Source organism: Cibotium barometz, chromosome 41, assembly GCF_041138505.1.
Source record: "Cibotium barometz isolate CiBa-2024 chromosome 41, ASM4113850v1, whole genome shotgun sequence".
NCBI classification, from domain to species: Eukaryota; Viridiplantae; Streptophyta; class Polypodiopsida; order Cyatheales; family Cibotiaceae; genus Cibotium; species Cibotium barometz.
This window is the reverse complement of record NC_141086.1, coordinates 2,749,634-2,772,812: the sequence shown is the minus strand read 5'-3', so window position 1 is coordinate 2,772,812 and position 23,179 is coordinate 2,749,634. Positions and strand designations below refer to the sequence as shown.

The 23,179-nt window shown below is 46.9% G+C and overlaps 2 protein-coding genes across 5 annotated transcripts in view; one reads left to right on the top strand and one right to left on the bottom strand.

The window, feature by feature from the left end:
• The window catches only part of LOC147614597 (disease resistance protein RML1B-like), a 106,169-nt gene that overhangs the window by 15,755 nt on the left and 67,235 nt on the right, over positions 1 to 23,179 (top strand). The gene's annotated exons all lie outside the window — the stretch shown is intronic.
• Positions 14,735 to 15,517, bottom strand: LOC147614602 (uncharacterized). The gene has a single exon (XM_086779759.1). It carries the CDS (start codon positions 15,515 to 15,517, stop codon positions 14,735 to 14,737), a length of 783 nt encoding a protein of 260 aa, XP_086635885.1.

Genomic DNA, 23,179 nt, shown 5'->3' with positions numbered 1-23,179 from the left:
GGGGCCCTTCAGTGGGTAATTCGGGACCCAATCTGGTGTACAGTTCTCATATCTCTCTCTCTCTCTCATCTCTTTAAAGTTTGAAGTATTAAAGTGGATTGCTAAACTCACGAAACTCAGGATACAGAAGACGGTGTGAGCATTTGTGTGACAGGATCTTCCAATACAAAGACTTCCGCTGCATATCACACTGGTATCAGATTCAGATAGTCCACACACACCGTATCCTAGCGTGGGGGCATCCTTGGATGGTTAGATTGCGTTCCGGCACGACCACCGACTTCAGCATCATGTCTACAGGAGAGAGTACTCATCAGCCGGAAGACGTCTCCCCCGAAGGAGACCTCGTTCTTCCGCCTACAAGCAGACACCATAGCTCTTCTTAGAGCTTAGAACCAGCTACTCATGGAGCGTCTCCAACTCTTGGAGGCAACAGCAGCACGTCCTTCTACACCTCCAGCAGCACCCGACTACATGTCCCTCTTCTTTCAGATGGAACAACAAAGGAGAGAGGACGAGGCCCGAAGGCGAAGAGAAAAAGAAGAAAGACGGGACTATGAGGAAGCCCAACGCAGGATCGACGAAGACCGGCGTCAGGCTGAACTCGCCGCTTTCAACGTCAGCTTGATCGAGAACGTATGTTACTCGAACACCAACGAGAAAAGGAGGCCATACACTTGAGGTATCAGCAGCTCTCCTCAGTCTCCCGAGTCATAGGTGTCACCAGCCAGCAGCCCGCAGCAGCATCAACCACCATCATTCGCAGTCAACCAAATTTCAGTAAGTATGATGGTAAGTGTGATCATTCTTCAGTTAATCAATTTGTTCATCAGTTTAATGCTCATTTTCCATTAGCTAGGATCACAGACCCACAAGACAAAGTCCACTTAGCGGCTCCCCATCTCACTGGTGAGGCAGTCACTTGGTGGCAGCATTGGTCTAGTATTCATACAGACCAGGCCAAAGCTGTCACAGCCTTTGACTGGGACATCTTTGTCCATGACCTGAAGACCAGATTTCTCTCGCCCCAGTACATGACCGGTCTGAAAGACGAGTTCTATGGACTCAGACAGAACGGATCCCCAGTGCTTCAGTTTTCCGGTAAGGTTATTACTTGAGCATTGCAGTTAGGGTTATTTGAGCAGGCCAAGATGGAGCAATTCATTCGTGGATTGGACTCCAACATTCGGTTCACAGTTCGTAACTTTGAACCAAGTACATATGACCGGGCTCTGACTCTCGCTCAGAATGAAGAAATGAAGCTCAACGGGGGCAAGCCCAAGCAAGCATCTCAGTCCAGTACCAAACCCCAGCAGCAGCAATCAGCTGCACAGACAGGGAAAGGTAACGCATCTTCTAAAGATGCTAAGAAGGACATCAGTAATAGCTTCAGTTCAAGGGGTAAGAAGGATAAAGAACCTAAGAAAACCCATGATGAAAAGGCTAAAGCAGGCATTACTGGAGGTTATCTTCCTCCAGAGGAGCAAAAGAAGTACCAGTCAGAAAATAGATGTTTTTTCTGTCATATTATAGGGCATGGTAAGGAGGATTGCCAAAAATGGCAAGCGGCACAAGCTACCAAAGCTCCTTCTGCCACAGTTGCCACAACCTCCCCAGCTCCTCCAGCCCCGCCTACTACCTCAAATGCAGTCCAACTTTTACCTTCCATGCATCCTATACCATCCGTGGTATTTGATGCTAAGCAGGAGGGTGAGAGCGATGCTGCTCGGAAGAGCCTCATCCGAGCTTATGGCTCTGCCCAGGGCCGACAGTTTGTAGTCCTTTTCGATATGGGTAGTTCTGAAGACGCCATCTCTCCCCAGTTGGCTAATAAATTGAACTGCACATTAGTCCCATATTATCTGGATGTGGACGGGTTTACACCTGGTCTTCGCACCCACATTTCCCAGAAGGCACAGCAGTTTGCCTTTGAAGTTCAGAAGGCCTCATTTCAACGAGATTTCATCATCTCACCTTTGTTGGGGTGGGACATGATCTTAGGAATTCAGTGGTTCCGTCAGTATGAGCCTATTCCCAATTGGGGGCAGGACACTTTTACTATTTGTAAAGGTTTTCCTGAGCCTGTCATGATTCGGGGGGATAGAAGCATTCTTGGCATCCCATTGATTTCACATCTCCAGGCCAGACGAGCTATCCGCAAGGGAGCAGAAGGAGCACTCCTTTATGTTCGTGCTCAAACAGCCCCTCCCTCATTAGTAGCATCCATTACATCTTTAGTCCCTCAGTTAGCAGACCTCCTATCCAGACACCAGGACATTATGCTTAGGGACGATCTCCCGCCCAGTCTCCCACCCTCTCGCCTTGAGGACCATCACATTGATTTGGTCCCTGGATCAGATCCTCCTAGCAGGTTTCCCTATCGTTTCCAAGACTTTAGAGGGCGAGTTGGAAAAGCAGTTATCTGAGCTTCTCCGAGCCGGATTCATTCGGCCTTCTTTCTCCCCATTTGCTGCACCTATCCTATTTGTCCAAAAGAAGGACAAGTCTGCACGCCTTTGTGTAGACTACAGGGCATTAAACAAACTCACTATCAAGAATAAGTTTCCTATGCCCAGGATAGAGTACATTTTGGAGCGTTTAGACGGTGCTAAGTTTTTCACTAAGATCGACCTCAAGAGTGGTTACCATCAGGTCCGCATTTTTGAAGCTGACATTCCAAAAACAGCTTTCAGGACAGAGCGTGGTCACTATGAGTTCGTAGTCATGCCTTTTGGGCTTACAAATGCACCCGCAACGTTCAATAAGATGATGTCTAGGATTTTCGCAGTCCACATTGGGAAGTGTGTTTTCATATTCCTTGATGACATACTAGTCTTCTCAGTCACTGTGGAGCAGCATGAGAAAGATGTGGAGAAAGTCTTGCAACTTTTGCGAGATAATCAGCTCTACATAAACGCCAAAAAGTCTATCTTTGGTGTTAAGGAAGTTAAGTATTTGGGCTACATCATCGGTTCCGATGGGATTAGACTGGACCCATCAAAGGTTCAAGAGATCTTAGATTGGGATATTCCTAAGACCGCCCAAGAAATCCGTTCATTCGTAGGTCTTTGTCAGGCCTATAGCACACATGTCCATCAGTTTTCCAACCTTGCAGCACCTCTTACCGACTTACTCAAGGGGGTGAAGACTCGCAAGCAGAAAGTCTCAGTTACAGGTAAGGCACTTGATGCATTCCGTGCACTCCAGAAAGCTGCCTCAGAAGCACCTGTATTAAAGTTAGCATCATGGGACGAACCTTTCGAGGTCATCACTGATGCCAGCAATGTAGCCATAGGTGCAGTCCTCCAGCAGTAGACCCGTGGCATATTACAGTAGAAAGTTGGATGTCGCTGAAAAGAATTATTCGGTATATGACAAAGAGCTTTTGGGTGTGATCACAACGCTCAAACATTGGAAGCCTTTTCTTTATGGACAGGCTTTCACAGTGAAAACAGACCACCAAGCACTTAAGTGGCTTCAGACTATGCCAAGTGCCCAGTGGAGTGATCGACAGGCCAGGTGGAGTCAAATCTTCCAACAGTTTGGAGGTATGATTGAATACATCCCTGGTAAGCATAACCCAGTAGTAGATGCTCTCAGTCGAAAGTCCAGCATCCAGGCAGTCCAAGAAGCTACCATTCTCGAAATCACGGGGAAGGGCTTGGATAGTATGAAAGACCAATATGTCGACTCCCCTGAGTTTGGTACTCAGTATAGTTTGGCCCTCACTTCTGAGCCTGGCCACTATTCAGTACAGAACGGTTGGTTGTTCTACAGGAACCGTCTCTGTGTTACTCGGGAAAAGCGTTCCGCTCTTCTCCACGATGCCCATGACTCCTTAGTTGGAGGACATAGGGGTATCAACAGTACCCTCGAGAAATTAGAACGGTCCTTTTATTGGCCAAAGATGAGGCGTGATGTCTATGCACATGTACAAGCCTGTAAGATTTGTCAAAAAGTCAAGGTTCCCCACACAAAGAAGGCAGGTTTACTTCAACCTTTGCCTATCCCCGACGGACCTTTCATCGACATATCTATGGACTTTGTAGGGCCTCTACCAGCATCCACTGGATCCCGTAACACTCAGTGTTTTACCATTGTGGATCGCTTTAGTAAGTTCTGCATGCTCATCCCATGCAAGCATACGGCCACAGCCGAGGACGTAGCCTGTCTGTTTCTCAAGCATTGGTATCCAATTTGTGGTTTGCCTAGCACCATAACATCAGACAGGGATTCCAAGTTTACCTCGCATTTCTGGAGGGCATTATTTGAAAATTTTGGAACTAAATTTCAGTTGTCTAGTGCATTCCATCCCCAGACAGATGGCCAGACTGGAATTTAGAATCAGTTGGCCTTTGATGTCCTCAAGTCATATTGTCATGACCAGCAGTCCAAATGGGAGCACTATCTTCCGTTGGTCCAAGCTATCTTGAACGACACTCATTCATCCACTGTCGGACGGACTCCATATGAAGCAGCCTTTGGTCGCCGTTTTTCTTCTCTTTTGACGAGAATGGTGTCTCCATCTTTAGAGGCTAATAAAACCACGGAAGCATTTTCTGAGATCATTGAGTCAGTCAAGGACCGCTTGACCAAAGCTCAGGAAGCATATAGCAGACAGGCAAATAAGTCTAGACGAGATGTCCACTTCAAGGAAGGGGATTGGGTCTATTTGCGTATCATGAAGCAGAGATTGAAACAAGTGGGCAAACGTTGTCCCAAGCTTTCATTCCGTAGTTTTGGCCCTTTTCCAATAGTTAAGAAGATAAGTGATGTCTCAATGAAGTTAAAGTTGCCTGCCAGTTGGACAATGCATGATGTTTTTCATGTTTCTTGGCTAAAACCATATGTTGGTCCAGAAGTGTTTGATGTTTCAGATGAACAACAGCCAGACGTGGTAGACGAGGCAGAAGTTATTGAGCCCGAGCAGATCCTTCTTCATCGATGGAAGCATGGTTCCGGTCGACGGATTCGTCAGTTCTATACGAAATTCCGAGATTGAGGCACCCACGAAGCCGTATGGCTCGACGAGGAGTTCTTCCAGGAGTACCCCCAGTTATTGGCGGACTACTTGAAAGCCATGAACCTGCCGCCAAGCTAATCAGGAGGGAATGTCACATGCACTCTGCGCTCAGTGCATGGTGACAAGATGGCTCATCATCAGAAGTGCAGCAGTTGTACAGTTTTAGAACCCAATAGGATGATAATTGTCGTACGCCGTGACCCCATTGTACATCCTCAGTCCAGGATAAGTCAGGCACGAGCTACGTAGGTCATTCCTCAGCCTTAGTGGGTCAGTCAGTCAGTCAAGTCCCTTAACCCACTTGGAGAGAATCATTCATGCATGTAGAGTCAGTAGAAGCCTTAGGGTTTGCATCAGAAAGCACTCTGCATCTTTGCATAATATGCATACATATGCCTGTGCATCATTTAGAACATCCCCAAAGCCTTAGGGAATTTACTGGGATTTTTCCCATATTTATTAGTATTTATTTATCATTATTTGCATTATTGGGCATTTATAAATATTAACTTTATTAAATGACCAACCTCCAGTTAGTATAAATAGGCTTGCCTAGAGCCTCTTTTCTCATTCAGTCTTCATTGTGCTAAGAGCTCTCCTCACCCTTGCAAGACTAATCCAGCCCTAGAGCCCATAAGCTTTCTTCTCCAGCCCCTTGAGAACCAGTCAGCCCTAGGCGCTTGCATTCAGCCCTGATTCAGCCTCAGTTCAGGCCCAGATTCAGCACCTCAGTTCTGCACAGTTCCACGCCAGCAATCAGCAGCTTCTCTGCATTTTTTGTGCAGCCGTACAGCAGTCTGTGTTTCTGTTCCAGCCGTACAGCAGCAGCAGCCTGCAAGCCTTTGTTTGCTCATGCGTTTCAGTCCACAGCAGCCCTACAGGTCTGCGTTTCAGTCCACAGCATCCTCTACACTTGAGCGTTTCTGTCCACAGCAGTTTCCAGCCCTGAAGGTTCAGTCTACAGCAGTTTCCAGCCCTGAATCTGTTGTTTGCATCAGTGTCCAGCCTTCTATGCATCATCCACACATGCAGCAGTCATCTGGTGAAGGTAACATAGCATTCATATGTGTCTTCAGCATTCTAACATAGTGTAGAACAGTCCACCTTCTTCTTCTTTGAGCCTCAGGTGTGCAGTCCTTCCTCATGCCCTTGGGAAGAGTGCATAGGCTCGAGATCAAGTCATTGAGGTGTTTCTACAGCAGTGTACAGATCAGCCACTCTCCGATCCTCCGAGATCTTGCGTTTGGCTTATCTACAGTCCACAGTCATTCTCTCTAAAGAAATAAAGCAAATACTATCTCGTTATCGGGATAGGGGGCCCTTCAGTGGGTAATTCGGGACCCAATCTGGTGTACAGTTCTCATATCTCTCTCTCTCTCATCTCTTTAAAGTTTGAAGTATTAAAGTGGATTGCTAAACTCACGAAACTCAGGATACAGAAGACGGTGTGAGCATTTGTGTGACAGGATCTTCCAATACAAAGGCTTCCGCTGCATATCACATTGGTATCAGATTCAAATAGTCCACACACACCGTATCCTAGCGTGGGGGCATCCTTGGATGGTTAGATTGCGTTCTGGCACGACCACCGACTTCAGCTGCCAGCATCATGTCTACAGGAGAGAGTACTCATCAGCCGGAAGACGTCTCCCCCAAAGGAGACCTCGTTCTTCCGCCTACAGCAGACACCATAGCTCTTCTTAGAGCTCAGAACCAGCTACTCATGGAGCGTCTCCAACTCTTGGAGGCAACAGCAGCACGTCCTTCTACACCTCCAGCAGCACCCGACTACATGTCCCTCTTCTTTCAGATGGAACAACAAAGGAGAGAGGACGAGGCCCGAAGGCGAAGAGAAAAAGAAGAAAGACGGGACTATGAGGAAGCCCAACGCAGGATCGACGAAGACCGGCGTCAGGCTGAACTCGTCGCTTTCAACGTCAGCTTGATCGAGAACGTATGTTACTCGAACACCAACGAGAAAAGGAGGCCATACACTTGAGGTATCAGCAGCTCTCCTCAGTCTCCCGAGTCATAGGTGTCACCAGCCAGCAGCCCGCAGCAGCATCAACCACCATCATTTGCAGTCAACCAAATTTCAGTAAGTATGATGGTAAGTGTGATCATTCTTCAGTTAATCAATTTGTTCATCAGTTTAATGCTCATTTTCCATTAGCTAGGATCACAGACCCACAAGACAAAGTCCACTTAGCGGCTCCCCATCTCACTGGTGAGGCAGTCACTTGGTGGCAGCATTGGTCTAGTATTCATACAGACCAGGCCAAAGCTGTCACAGCCTTTGACTGGGACATCTTTGTCCATGACCTGAAGACCAGATTTCTCTCGCCCCAGTACATGACCGGTCTGAAAGACGAGTTCTATGGACTCAGACAGAACGGATCCCCAGTGCTTCAGTTTTCCGGTAAGGTTATTACTTGAGCATTGCAGTTAGGGTTATTTGAGCAGGCCAAGATGGAGCGATTCATTCGTGGATTGGACTCCAACATTCGGTTCACAGTTCGTAACTTTGAACCAAGTACATATGACCGGGCTCTGACTCTCGCTCAGAATGAAGAAATGAAGCTCAACGGGGGCAAGCCCAAGCAAGCATCTCAGTCCAGTACCAAACCCCAGCAGCAGCAATCAGCTGCACAGACAGGGAAAGGTAACGCATCTTCTAAAGATGCTAAGAAGGACAGCAGTAATAGCTCCAGTTCAGGGGGTAAGAAGGATAAAGAACCTAAGAAAACCCATGATGAAAAGGCTAAAGCAGGCATTACTGGAGGTTATCTTCCTCCAGAGGAGCAAAAGAAGTACCAGTCAGAAAATAGATGTTTTTTCTGTCATATTATAGGGCATGGTAAGAAGGATTGCCAAAAATGGCAAGCGGCACAAGCTGCCAAAGCTCCTTCTGCCACAGTTGCCACGACCTCCCCAGCTCCTCCAGCCCCGCCTACTACCTCAAATGCAGTCCAACTTTTACCTTCCATGCATCCTATACCATCCGTGGTATTTGATGCTAAGCAGGAGGGTGAGAGCGATGCTGCTCAGAAGAGCCTCATCTGAGCTTATGGCTCTGCCCAGGGCCGACAGTTTGTAGTCCTTTTCGATATGGGTAGTTCTGAAGACGCCATCTCTCCCCAGTTGGCTAATAAATTGAACTGCACATTAGTCCCATATCATCTGGATGTGGACTGGTTTACACCTGGTCTTCGCACCCACATTTCCCAGAAGAAACAGCAGTTTGCCTTTGAAGTTTAGAAGGCCTCATTTCAACGAGATTTCATCATCTCACCTTTGTTGGGGTGGGACATGATCTTAGGAATTCAGTGGTTCCGTCAGTATGAGCCTATTCCCAATTGGGGGCAGGACACTTTTACTATTTGTAAAGGTTTTCCTGAGCCTGTCATGATTCGGGGGGATAGAAGCATTCTTGGCATCCCATTGATTTCACATCTCCAGGCCAGACGAGCTATCCGCAAGGGAGCAGAAGGAGCACTCCTTTATGTTCGTGCTCAAACAGCCCCTCCCTCATTAGTAGCATCCATTACATCTTTAGTCCCTCAGTTAGCAGACCTCCTATCCAGACACCAGGACATTATGCTTAGGGACGATCTCCCGCCCAGTCTCCCACCCTCTCGCCTTGAGGACCATCACATTGATTTGGTCCCTGGATCAGATCCTCCTAGCAGGTTTCCCTATCGTTTCCAAGACTTTAGAGGGCGAGTTGGAAAAGCAGTTATCTGAGCTTCTCCGAGCCGGATTCATTCGGCCTTCTTTCTCCCCATTTGCTGCACCTATCCTATTTGTCCAAAAGAAGGACAAGTCTGCACGCCTTTGTGTAGACTACAGGGCATTAAACAAACTCACTATCAAGAATAAGTTTCCTATGCCCAGGATAGAGTACATTTTGGAGCGTTTAGACGGTGCTAAGTTTTTCACTAAGATCGACCTCAAGAGTGGTTACCATCAGGTCCGTATTTTTGAAGCTGACATTCCAAAAACAGCTTTCAGGACAGAGCGTGGTCACTATGAGTTCGTAGTCATGCCTTTTGGGCTTATAAATGCACCCGCAACGTTCAATAAGATGATGTCTAGGATTTTCGCAGTCGACATTGGGAAGTGTGTTTTCATATTCCTTGATGACATACTAGTCTTCTCAGCCACTGTGGAGCAGCATGAGAAAGATGTGGAGAAAGTCTTGCAACTTTTGCGAGATAATCAGCTCTACATAAAAGCCAAAAAGTCTATCTTTGGTGTTAAGGAAGTTCAGTATTTGGGCTACATCATCGGTTCCGATGGGATTAGACTGGACCCATCAAAGGTTCAGGAGATCTTAGATTGGGATATTCCTAAGACCGCCCAAGAAATCCATTCATTCGTAGGTCTTTGTCAGGCCTATAGCACACATGTCCATCAGTTTTCCAACCTTACAGCACCTCTTACCGACTTGCTCAAGGGGGTGAAGACTCGCAAGCAGAAAGTCTCAGTTACAGGTAAGGCACTTGATGCATTCCGTGCACTCCAGAAAGCTGCCTCAGAAGCACCTGTATTAAAGTTAGCATCATGGGACGAACCTTTCGAGGTCATCACCGATGCCAGCAATGTAGCCATAGGTGCATTCCTCCAGCAGGACAATAGACCCGTGGCATATTACAGTAGAAAGTTGGATGTCGCCGAAAAGAATTATTCGATATATGACAAAGAGCTTTTGGGTGTGATCACAACGCTCAAACATTGGAAGCCTTTTCTTTATGGACAGGCTTTCACAGTGAAAACAGACCACCAAGCACTTAAGTGGCTTCAGACTATGCCAAGTGCCCAGTGGAGTGATCGACAGGCCAGGTGGAGTCAAATCTTCCAACAGTTTGGAGGTATGATTGAATACATCCCTGGTAAGCATAACCCAGTAGCAGATGCTCTCAGTCGAAAGTCCAGCATCCAGGCAGTCCAAGAAGCTACCATTCTCGAAATCACGGGGAAGGGCTTGGATAGTATGAAAGACCAATATGTCGACTCCCCTGAGTTTGGTACTCAGTATAGTTTGGCCCTCACTTCTGAGCCTGGCCACTATTCAGTACAGAACGGTTGGTTGTTCTACATGAACTGTCTCTGTGTTACTCGGGAAAAGCGTTCCGCTCTTCTCCACGATGCCCATGACTCCTTAGTTGGAGGACATAGGGGTATCAACAGTACCCTCGAGAAATTAGAACGGTCCTTTTATTGGCCAAAGATGAGGCGTGATGTCTATGCACATGTACAAGCCTGTAAGATTTGTCAAAAAGTCAAGGTTCCCCACACAAAGAAGGCAGGTTTACTTCAACCTTTGCCTATCCCCGACGGACGTTTCATCGACATATCTATGGACTTTGTAGGGCCTCTACCAGCATCCACTGGATCCCGTAACACTCAGTGTTTTACCATTGTGGATCGCTTTAGTAAGTTCTACATGCTCATCCCATGCAAGCATACGGCCACAGCCGAGGACGTAGCCTGTCTGTTTCTCAAGCATTGGTATCCAATTTGTGGTTTGCCTAGCACCATAACATCAGACAGGGATTCCAAGTTTACATCGCATTTCTGGAGGGCATTATTTGAAAACTTTGGAACTAAATTGCAGTTGTCTAGTGCATTCCATCCCCAGACAGATGGCCAGATAGAAATTTATAATCAGTTGGCCTTTGATGTCCTCAAGTCATATTGTCATGACCAGCAGTCCAAATGGGAGCACTATCTTCCGTTGGTCCAAGCTATCTTGAACGACACTCATTCATCCAGTGTCGGACGGACTCCATATGAAGCAGCCTTGGGTCACCGTTTTTCTTCTCTTTTGACGAGAATGGTGTCTCCATCTTTAGAGGCTAATAAAACCACGGAAGCATTTTCCAAGATCATTGAGTCAGTCAAGGACCGCTTGACCAAAGCTCAGGAAGCATATAGCAGACAGGCAAATAAGTCTAGACGAGATGTCCACTTCAAGGAAGGGGATTGGGTCTATTTGCGTATCATGAAGCAGAGATTGAAACAAGTGGGCAAACGTTGTCCCAAGCTTTCATTCCGTAGTTTTGGCCCTTTTCCAATAGTTAAGAAGATAAGTGATGTCTCAATGAAGTTAAAGTTGCCTGCCAGTTGGACAATGCATGATGTTTTCCATGTTTCTTGGCTAAAACCATATGTTGGTCCAGAAGTGTTTGATGTTTCAGATGAACAACAGCCAGACGTGGTAGACGAGGCAGAAGTTATTGAGCCCGAGCAGATCCTTCTTCATCGATGGAAGCATGGTTCCGGTCGACGGATTCGTCAGTTCTATACGAAATTCTGAGATCGAGGCACCCATGAAGCCGTATGGCTCGACGAGGAGTTCTTCCAGGAGTACCCCCAGTTATTGGCGGACTACTTGAAAGCCATGAACCTGCCGCCAAGCTAATCAGGAGGGAATGTCACATGCACTCTGCACTCAGTGCATGGTGACAAGATGGCTCATCATCAGAAGTGCAGCAGTTGTACAGTTTTAGAACCCAATAGGATGATAATTGTCGTACGCCGTGACCCCATTGTACATCCTTAGTCCAGGATAAGTCAGGCACGAGCTACGTAGGTCATTCCTCAGCCTTAGTGGGTCAGTCAGTCAGTCAAGTCCCTTAACCCACTTGGAGAGAATCATTCATGCATGTAGAGTCAATAGAAGCCTTAGGGTTTGCATCAGAAAGCACTCTGCATCTTTGCATAATATGCATACATATGCCTGTGCATCATTTAGAACATCCCCAAAGCCTTAGGGAATTTACTGGGATTTACCTGGTATTTATTAGTATTTATTTATCATTTCTGGTCCATCTGATCCGAAGTCCTCCCACCATAATACTGCACCAACCTTGAATCTGTCCTGCTGCGCATCTGCACATCCATATGAGCCTTGAAATGCCCTGTAATTAGAGAGCTGGTCTCTAATTTTGCGCCTGATTTCTGCATCCGGCGTGAGGCGATCCAAGATGAGTCTCCAACCGTTGCTCACCTCTTTATCACCCTCCTGCCCTTCTCCCTGAAATTCTGGGTCCACCATAAAAGGAGCTGCATGTAAAGGAGAGGAATATGAGCTCCATCTCGCCACACAAAGCGAATGGATCTCCTCATATCTATCTACGTCTGGCTCAAGCTTCTCAAGACTCTCTATCATCTGGTCCATGGCTTCATATACTTTGCCGATGCATGGCTGCATAACATCAACAATCCTGAGCAAGTGGACAATGGGATGCACCATGGCGTCAGTGCGCTTTGTTGGAAATAAGTGCACACTAGGTGTACTATTTCTCTAGTCTAGTTTCAGTTGAGTCTTTGTGTCTTGAGTCTAGTGCCATGTGGCACCTCTACATTTATCCCATAAGTCAGTCTACTCAATCTTGTACTTCTCACCTATATATTGTAGGTGTCACATCAATGAAAGTATCAATCTTGTGTCTTGTCTACACTCATCTCAAGGTATGTCTATGCTTTGTGTTTTCCTGTAGTCTTGCTCTCATTTCAGTTTCAGTTTATCTTTGTCTCTCCCCCATTTTTACAACATGGTATCAGAGCCTTCCTCTGCTGTGACGTCCATGACTCCAGCCTGTTCGTGCTGCATATCGAGTCTCGACCTCACCAACCGTTGCCACTCTCCTGTGCTGGCCTAGTGCAGTCGACTCAGCTTTGTGTGCACTCAAAACCTGCCTATGAGCTCTTGTTCTATCTGCGCAGCACTCCTTGGGCACTGTGGCAGTTTTGGCTGAGATCCGCCCTACAAGCTCTTACCTGGGGAGTCCAATATTTCGGCCCTCTTTCTTGTCAATAACTTCTGGCCCAGCTTCAGCATGCATCCGCTTGGCTTGGCTTTTGGCTTGGCCGGAGCGGATCTCACACTTTGTTGTGGTGGTTTCCTCCCTGGATCCCCTCACCTCTGGATTCGAGGATGTGGGCAGCACCTCTACCAACAGCAGCACTATGGTGCCTCTCCGCCTGACCTACCTCCTCAGCTTTTCTACGGTTTGGGGCACATCACTCTGGGCGACCTTCATCGAAGGCATCATCATGTTCAAATATCTTCCCCGCCCTGCAGTTGAAAATATTCAGCAGCCTTGTTTCAGCTATCCAGTTCAGTTACAGCCTTGATCATTTGCTGGAAGAATCCGGTCATGTCTTGATGCTTCAGTCCTTGTTTATGGTTGCAACCACTAGCCTCTACCAGTTTGTGGCTCTTGTTCCTTGCCACTCGTGTAGACTGGTCCTGTGCATCAACTGAAGATCACTATCACTCAGCATTCACTTTTGATCTGTACCTTAAGCTACATCGTCAAAGTCTTGTTCTACTCTTGTTCTCCTACTGATCTGTTCCAAGCATAAAGGCTGCTCCTGGCTCTGCAAATTTCGAGGTATGGATGCTCTTCGTTTAACAATCCTCAGCCTGGCCCTAATGCCCACTCACTTTCACGACTCTAGCAAGTTCTTCATGCTTCATGATTACTTTCAGCATTCATGGTTTATCCCTCTGGATAGACTGTCAAAGATATGGTTTTGAAAGAGGGAAGACCTGCTCAAGCTGGAGTAATCAAATCAAGATATCTAGATGTAATTTTCAGTCTTCTACTTTCGAAAAATACTCAAAATATAAAAATTTAATTTTCAGTTTTCATGGGATTAGACACTGCCCTTGCATTTCAGCAAGTGGTAAGACCTTCCCTTCATCTATCTGTCTCTCATGTACGGGATTAGACACTGCCAAATATGGTAAGACCTTCCCATCTCTCTCATATTTGTATATGCTTTCATGCTATCTACCACCATTGATCACCAATGATGTAGATCATGGGGTAATGTCGTGTCTATTTGTCTACATGGACTTATCTTTGTCCCTATCCAAGAGGCACCCCTGCATTACCCACTCTAGCAGGAGGATTTATCTAGGTCCATCTCTCTATCTATCTACAATCAGTCAGTCTCTCTGTCTATGTGTCTATCCTATGTGTCTATCCTGTGTGTCTATCCTGTCACATGTCTTTGACACTCTATCTATCAGTCTATATGCCTCTCTTTTGTGGATTAGCTACCCACATTCTTTTGGCATTTTTTGTCTATGTCCCCATTTATCTTCTATCTGTCAGTCTCTCTCATGTCTATCTGAAAGTCTCTCTCTCTGTGGGACCACTCTACGGGCTGATTGTCTCTCTCTGTGTCTATGATCCACTCTTGTCCCTACCCTTGTGGACCCATATGAGGATATCACTTGAGGAGGGGTGTCTCAGGATCTTTTTTCTCTCATGTCTTGTCTCTCAGTCTATCAGTCTTTATGTCTGTCTTCTAGTCTTGTCCATCTTGTCTTCTAGCTTGTCTCTCAATCCTTGTCTAGTCTCTCTGTCTTGGTCTTATCTTTTGTCATGTTATAGTCTTGTCCTTTTGTCTTCCTCCTAGTGTCCACTTAAGGAGGGTGTTGGAAATAAGTGCACACTAGGTGTACTATTTCTCTAGTCTAGTTTCAGTTGAGTCTTTGTGTCTTGAGTCTAGTGCCATGTGGCACCTCTACATTTATCCCATAAGTCAGTCTACTCAATCTTGTACTTCTCACCTATATATTGTAGGTGTCACATCAATGAAAGTATCAATCTTGTGTCTTGTCTACACTCATCTCAAGGTATGTCTATGCTTTGTGTTTTCCTCTAGTCTTGCTCTCATTTCAGTTTCAGTTTATCTTTGTCTCTCGCCCATTTTTACAACACGCTTGAGGTCCTCCCAAAAATCAGCATCGTCGACCTTTTTCTTGCATGAAATCCCTACATGTGTACGTGCAAAAGATGAGGAGCAAAACTCATCACTGATGAATAGTTGCCGCACGGCACCCTGACAATCCTTCAAGCGATGCAACATAAGAAAGTTGTATGCAAAGCGAGTGTCCGAGTACTTAAGAAGGACCTTTGTGGACCTCTTCCCAAACTTGGATCGAAGGTATGTGTGATTGTTGATGAAGGTCACAATTGCACATGCATCATCAATCACCGAATCAATCCATGACAATTTTCCAATATCCTTCAAAAGATTATTGAGACAATGTGCCATGCAAAAAGAGACGGTGATTTGAGGATACATACTCTCAAGAATAGCTCCCGCTGCCCTATTTGTCGCCTCACCATCCGTGACGAAACCGATCACACATTCGGGGCCGATAACCTCGACAGCACTACTCCACTCAGCAGCAAGTACATCCGCACTCTTTCCCGTCCCTGAAGCATCATGTGAGGAGACAAAGTACATCTCCCCCCGTGAGTATGCCACAAGGCCATGGATAGACCTTTTCCGCATGTCACTCCATCCGTCTGCAATCAAAGAGACTCCATTGCGAGCCCATTGTCTCTTTGTGTTTGCCGCCGCTTGCTCAACAAGGCGTTTCTCCTTGTCAAGCATAGTGGTCCGCAAGGTTTCGGAGGATGGAGGTGTGTAGTGAGGACCGTACTCGCCAATCTTCTTCACCATCGTTTTGAAGTAGTCGGACCTATTTATCATTTCAAAAAAAAAGAGGGTAAGTAATTAGAATGGCAAAATGGTGACCCGTGAGACATGATGATGAAATCATGTGAGTGAAATACGTACCGTGCCACACGAAAAGCAATGTGGTCATGAAAAAAGAAGCGGGCCACCGCGGCATCAACCTCCTCCTTCTTTTTGGGATCCCAACTCCCCTCAAGAGTACTTTGTTGACGAGAGAGAGAGGGTGGACTAGGTTGCGGCATTGAGAAGGCGGCTTGTGTGAAGCCTCGAGTAGTGCCACGAGGAGGACGTGATAGAGGGGTGGATGAAGATGCACCACCACCCGATGTAGAACCTGATGTTTGTGTTGGAGTGACATAAGTGTTGGGATCCACTCCACGCACCCTTTGGCTTGCACTCAAAGCTTGATGGGCGGCAAGCTTTGCAAGAAGCTCCTTTCTTATATGAAGTAGTCTAGTAGGAGAGGGTGGAGAGGAAGGTGGTGGAGTAGGAGAGGGAGATGGTGGAGAGGTACTCAAGTCTTGGAAGTTGGAAGGCTTGAGTAGAAGAGGAGTAGCAAGAAGCCCATTATATAGCATATGGCAGCTCTCTCTCTCTCTCTCTCTCTCTCTCTCTCTCTCTCTCTCTCTCTCTCTCAAACTCTCAAACGGCCAGCCGCCAACGGCTAGTAGCCGTTACCCGAAAAAAAACGGCTCGAATTTGTAGCCGTTGCGCTGTTGCAGACGTCCCCCCGTCCCCGGCTGACAACGTCCCCCCGCCCCCCCCGGGCGGGGATGCCCGTCCCCTGGTCACGTCCCGTCCCCCAGGCCGTCCCGCCGCCGTTACGCAACTGCCGTTAGTCGGGACGGCGTTCCCACGTCCCACGTGGGCGTCCCGCCGTCCCCCTGTCACTATGGTCTCCTCCTCCTGTGGCATGTCCTCTGTAATGACATAGGAGGATCTTGATGGAGGAAAGTAACATAGGGCTATGTATATAACCCTGTCCTATGAGAGCTGTAAGCTGATCCACTTGTATCTGGCCTCTGGATCCTGTGCTACCACTCTCAGTCTCCCCTGTAGCTCCCGTCCGAATAGAACTACTACTCCCTCCGACCCTCTTGAGGTACCCTGGCGTGTGGTCCTCCTGTATGCTGATTCCCACTGGAATCCCTCTACTCGAGGTAGTCCTCTCTCTGGGCTCTGATGTGTCTCTGTCAGAAGTATGATGTCTCTCCCCACCAGAACATGCTCCAGTCGTCCAGGCTCCACCCATAGTGAACCATTACAGTTCCATACTGCCATGTGTATCTCTGTCAGTGGCCTGGTCTGTGTCCCATAGGCCCCAACCCGTTAATCCATGGGCCGGCCATCAATGATGACCCGACCATCTCGATAGAAGGCATTCTTTTTTTTTTTTCCCGAGAAAAGATCCTTTCATTAGTTATATAAAAACGCCCGTAGGGCTACAAAAGATCTCTCCTGCTCATAAGAGAAACAGAGCAGTGAAGAGCCTCATGCGAGCTTATGGCTCTGCCCAGGGCCGACAGTTTGTAGTCCTTTTCGATATGGGTAGTTCTGAAGATGCCATCTCTCCCCAGTTGGCTAATAAATTGAACTGCACATTAGTCCCATATTATCTGGATGTGGACGGGTTTACACCTGGTCTTCGCACCCACATTTCCCAGAAGGCACAGCAGTTTGCCTTTGAAGTTCAGAAGGCCTCATTTCAACGAGATTTCATCATCTCACCTTTGTTGGGGTGGGACATGATCTTAGGAATTCAGTGGTTCCGTCAGTATGAGCCTATTCCCAATTGGGGGCAGGACACTTTTACTATTTGTAAAGGTTTTCCTGAGCCTGTCATGATTCGGGGGGATAGAAGCATTCTTGGCATCCCATTGATTTCACATCTCCAGGCCAGACGAGCTATCCGCAAGGGAGCAGAAGGAGCACTCCTTTATGTTCGTGCTCAAACAGCCCCTCCCTCATTAGTAGCATCCATTACATCTTTAGTCCCTCAGTTAGCAGACCTCCTATCCAGACACCAGGACATTATGCTTAGGGACGATCTCCCGCCCAGTCTCCCACCCTCTCGCCTTGAGGACCATCACATTGATTTGGTCCCTGGATCAGATCCTCCTAGCAGGTTTCCCTATCGTCTTTCCAAGACTTTAGAGGGCGAGTTGGAAAAGCAGTTATCTGAGCTTCTCCGAGCCGGATTCATTCGGCCTTCTTTCTCCCCATTTGCTGCACCTATCCTATTTGTCCAAAAGAAGGACAAGTCTGCACGCCTTTGTGTAGACTACAGGGCATTAAACAAACTCACTATCAAGAATAAGTTTCCTATGCCCAGGATAGAGTACATTTTGGAGCGTTTAGACGGTGCTAAGTTTTTCACTAAGATCGACCTCAAGAGTGGTTACCATCAGGTCCGCATTTTTGAAGCTGACATTCCAAAAACAGCTTTCAGGACAGAGCGTGGTCACTATGAGTTCGTAGTCATGCCTTTTGGGCTTACAAATGCACCCGCAACGTTCAATAAGATGATGTCTAGGATTTTCGCAGTCCACATTGGAAAGTGTGTTTTCATATTCCTTGATGACATACTAGTCTTCTCAGTCACTGTGGAGCAGCATGAGAAAGATGTGGAGAAAGTCTTGCAACTTTTGCGAGATAATCAGCTCTACATAAACGCCAAAAAGTCTATCTTTGGTGTTAAGGAAGTTAAGTATTTGGGCTACATCATCGGTTCCGATGGGATTAGACTGGACCCATCAAAGGTTTAGGAGATCTTAGATTGGGATATTCCTAAGACCGCCCAAGAAATCCGTTCATTCGTAGGTCTTTGTCAGGCCTATAGCACACATGTCCATCAGTTTTCCAACCTTGCAGCACCTCTTACGGACTTGCGCAAGGGGGTGAAGACTCGCAAGCAGAAAGTCTCAGTTACAGGTAAGGCACTTGATGCATTCCGTGCACTCCAGAAAGCTGCCTCAGAAGCACCTGTATTAAAGTTAGCATCATGGGACGAACCTTTCGAGGTCATCACTGATGCCAGCAATGTAGCCATAGGTGCAGTCCTCCAGCAGTAGACCCGTGGCATATTACAGTAGAAAGTTGGATGTCGCCGAAAAGAACTATTCGGTATATGACAAAGAGCTTTTGGGTGTGATCACAATGCTCAAACATTGGAAGCCTTTTCTTTATGGACAGGCTTTCACAGTGAAAACAGACCACCAAGCACTTAAGTGGCTTCAGACTATGCCAAGTGCCCAGTGGAGTGATCGACAGGCCAGGTGGAGTCAAATCTTCCAACAGTTTGGAGGTATGATTGAATACATCCCTCGTAAGCATAACCCAGTAGTAGATGCTCTCAGTCGAAAGTCCAGCATCCAGGCAGTCCAAGAAGCTACCATTCTCGAAATCACGGGGAAGGGCTTGGATAGTATGAAAGACCAATATGTCGACTCCCCTGAGTTTGGTACTCAGTATAGTTTGGCCCTCACTTCTGAGCCTGGCCACTATTCAGTACAGAACGGTTGGTTGTTCTACAGGAACCGTCTATGTGTTACTCGAGAAAAGCGTTCCGCTCTTCTCCACGATGCCCATGACTCCTTAGTTGGAGGACATAGGGGTATCAACAGTACCCTCGAGAAATTAGAACGGTCCTTTTATTGGCCAAAGATGAGGCGTGATGTCTATGCACATGTACAAGCCTGTAAGATTTGTCAAAAAGTCAAGGTTCCCCACACAAAGAAGGCAGGTTTACTTCAACCTTTGCCTATCCCCGACGGACCTTTCATCGACAAATCTATGGACTTTGTAGGGCCTCTACCAGCATCCACTGGATCCCGTAACACTCAGGGTTTTACCATTATGGATCGCTTTAGTAAGTTCTGCATGCTCATCCCATGCAAGCATACGGCCACAGCCGAGGACGTAGCCTGTCTGTTTCTCAAGCATTGGTATCCAATTTGTGGTTTGCCTAGCACCATAACATCAGACAGGGATTCCAAGTTTACCTCGCATTTCTGGAGGGAATTATTTGAAAACTTTGGAACTAAATTGCAGTTGTCTAGTGCATTCCATCCCCAGACAGATGGCCAGACAGAAATTTATAATCAGTTGGCCTTTGATGTCCTCAAGTCATATTGTCATGACCAGCAGTCCAAATGGGAGCACTATCTTCCGTTGGTCCAAGCTATCTTGAACGACACTCATTCATCCAGTGTCGGACGGCGGACTCCATATGAAGCAGCCTTTGGTCGCCGTTTTTCTTCTCTTTTGACGAGAATGGTGTCTCCATCTTTAGAGGCTAATAAAACCACGGAAGCATTTTCTGAGATCATTGAGTCAGTCAAGGACCGCTTGACCAAAGCTTAGGAAGCATATAGCAGACAGGCAAATAAGTCTAGACGAGATGTCCACTTCAAGGAAGGGGATTGGGTCTATTTGCGTATCATGAAGCAGAGATTGAAACAAGTGGGCAAACGTTGTCCCAAGCTTTCATTCCGTAGTTTTGGCCCTTTTCCAATAGTTAAGAAGATAAGTGATGTCTCAATGAAGTTAAAGTTGCCTGCCAGTTGGACAATGCATGATGTTTTCCATGTTTCTTGGCTAAAACCATATGTTGGTCCAGAAGTGTTTGATGTTTCAGATGAACAGTAGCCAGACGTGGTAGACGAGGCAGAAGTTATTGAGCCCGAGCAAATCCTTCTTCATCGATGGAAGCATGGTTCCGGCCGACGGATTCGTCAGTTCTATACGAAATTCCGAGATCGAAGCCGTATGGCTTGACGAGGAGTTCTTCCAGGAGTACCCCCAGTTATTGGCGGACTACTTGAAAGCCATGAACCTGCCGCCAAGCTAATCAGGAGGGAATGTCACATGCACTCTGCAGTCAGTGCATGGTGACAAGACGGCTCATCATCAGAAGTGCAGCAGTTGTACAGTTTTAGAACCCAATAGGATGATAATTGTCGTACGCCGTGACCCCATTGTACATCCTTAGTCCAGGATAAGTCAGGCACGAGCTACGTAGGTCATTCCTCAGCCTTAGTGGGTCAGTCAGTCAGTCAAGTCCCTTAACCCACTTGGAGAGAATCATTCATGCATGTAGAGTCAGTAGAAGCCTTAGGGTTTGCATCAGAAAGCACTCTGCATCTTTGCATAATATGCATACATATGCCTGTGCATCATTTAGAACATCCCCAAAGCCTTAGGGAATTTACTGGGATTTACCTGGTATTTATTAGTATTTATTTATCATTATTTGCATTATTGGGCATTTATAAATATTAACTTTATTAAATGACCAACCTCCAGTTAGTATAAATAGGCTTGCCTGTGCATCATTTAGAACATCCCCAAAGCCTTAGGGAATTTACTGGGATTTTTCCCAGATTTATTAGTATTTATTTATCATTATTTGCATTATTGGGCATTTATAAATATTAACTTTATTAAATGACCAACCTCCAATTAGTATAAATAGGCTTGCCTAGAGCCTCTTTTCTCATTCAGTCTTCATTGTGCTAAGAGCTCTCCTCACCCTTGCAAGACTAATCCAGCCCTAGAGCCCATAAGCTTTCTTCTCCAGCCCCTTGAGAACCATAGCTTCAGTCAGCCCTAGGCGCCTGCATTCAGCCCTGATTCAGCCTCAGTTCAGGCCCAGATTCAGCACCTCAGTTCTGCACAGTTCCACGCCAGCAATCAGTAGCTTCTCTGCATTTTTTGTGCAGCCGTACAGCAGTCTGTGTTTCTGTTCCAGCCGTACAGCAGCAGCAGCCTGCAAGCCTCTGTTTGCTCATGCAATTCAGTCCACAGCAGCCCTACAGGTCTGCGTTTCAGTCCACAGCATCCTCCACACTTGAGCGTTTCTGTCCACAGCAGTTTCCAGCCCTGAAGGTTCAGTCTACAGCAGTTTCCAGCCCTGAATCTGTTGTTTGCATCAGTGTCCAGCCTTCTATGCATCATCCACACATGCAGCAGTCATCTGGTGAAGGTAACATAGCATTCATATGTGTTTTCAGCATTCTAACATAGTGTAGAACAGTCCACCTTCTTCTTCTTTGAGCCTCAGGTGTGCAGCCCTTCCTCATGCCCTTGGGAAGAGTGCATAGGCTCGAGATCAAGTCATTGAGGTGTTTCTACAGCAGTGTACAGATCAGCCACTCTCCGATCCTCGGAGATCTTGCGTTTGGCTTATCTACAGTCCACAGTCATTCTCTCTAAAGAAATAAAGCAAATACTATCTCGTTATCGGGATAGGGGGCCCTTCAGTGGGTAATTCGGGACCCAATCTGGTGTACAGTTCTCATATCTCTCTCTCTCTCATCTCTTTAAAGTTTGAATTATTAAAGTGGATTGCTAAACTCACGAAACTCAGGATACAGAAGATGGTGTGAGCATTTGTGTGACAGGATCTTCCAATACAAAGGCTTCCGCTGCATATCACATTGGTATCAGATTCAGATAGTCCACACACACCGTATCCTAGCGTGGGGGCATCCTTGGATGGTTAGATTGCGTTCCGGCACGACCACCGACTTCAGCTGCCAGCATCATGTCTACAGGAGAGAGTACTCATCAGCCGGAAGACGTCTCCCCCAAAGGAGACCTCGTTCTTCCGCCTACAGCAAACACCATAGCTCTTCTTAGAGCTCAGAACCAGCTACTCATGGAGCGTCTCCAACTCTTGGAGGCAACAGCAGCACGTCCTTCTACACCTCCAGCAGCACCTGACTACATGTCCCTCTTCTTTCAGATGGAACAACAAAGGAGAGAGGACGAGGCCTGAAGGCGAAGAGAAAAAGAAGAAAGACGGGACTATGAGGAAGCCCAACGCAGGATCGACGAAGACCGGCGTCAGGCTGAACTCGCCGCTTTCAACGTCAGCTTGATCGAGAACGTATGTTACTCGAACACCAACGAGAAAAGGAGGCCATACACTTGAGGTATCAGGAGCTCTCCTCAGTCTCCCCAGTCATAGGTGTCACCAGCCAGCAGCCCGCAGCAGCATCAACCACCATCATTCGCAGTCAACCAAATTTCAGTAAGTATGATGGTAAGTGTGATCATTCTTCAGTTAATCAATTTGTTCATCAGTTTAATGCTCATTTTCCATTAGCTAGGATCACAGACCCACAAGACAAAGTCCACTTAGCGGCTCCCCATCTCACTGGTGAGGCAGTCACTTGGTGGCAGCATTGGTCTAGTATTCATACAGACCAGGCCAAAGCTGTCACAGCCTTTGACTGGGACATCTTTGTCCATGACCTGAAGACCAGATATCTCCCGCCCCAGTACATGACCGGTCTGAAAGACGAGTTCTATGGACTCAGACAGAACGGATCCCCAGTGCTTCAGTTTTCCGGTAAGGTTATTACTTGAGCACAGCAGTTAGGGTTATTTGAGCAGGCCAAGATGGAGCGATTCATTCGTGGATTGGACTCCAACATTCGGTTCACAGTTCGTAACTTTGAACCAAGTACATATGACCGGGCTCTGACTCTCGCTCAGAATGAAGAAATGAAGCTCAACGGGGGCAAGCCCAAGCAAGCATCTCAGTCCAGTACCAAACCCCAGCAGCAGCAATCAGCTGCACAGACAGGGAAAGGTAACTCATCTTCTAAAGATGCTAAGAAGGACAGCAGTAATAGCTCCAGT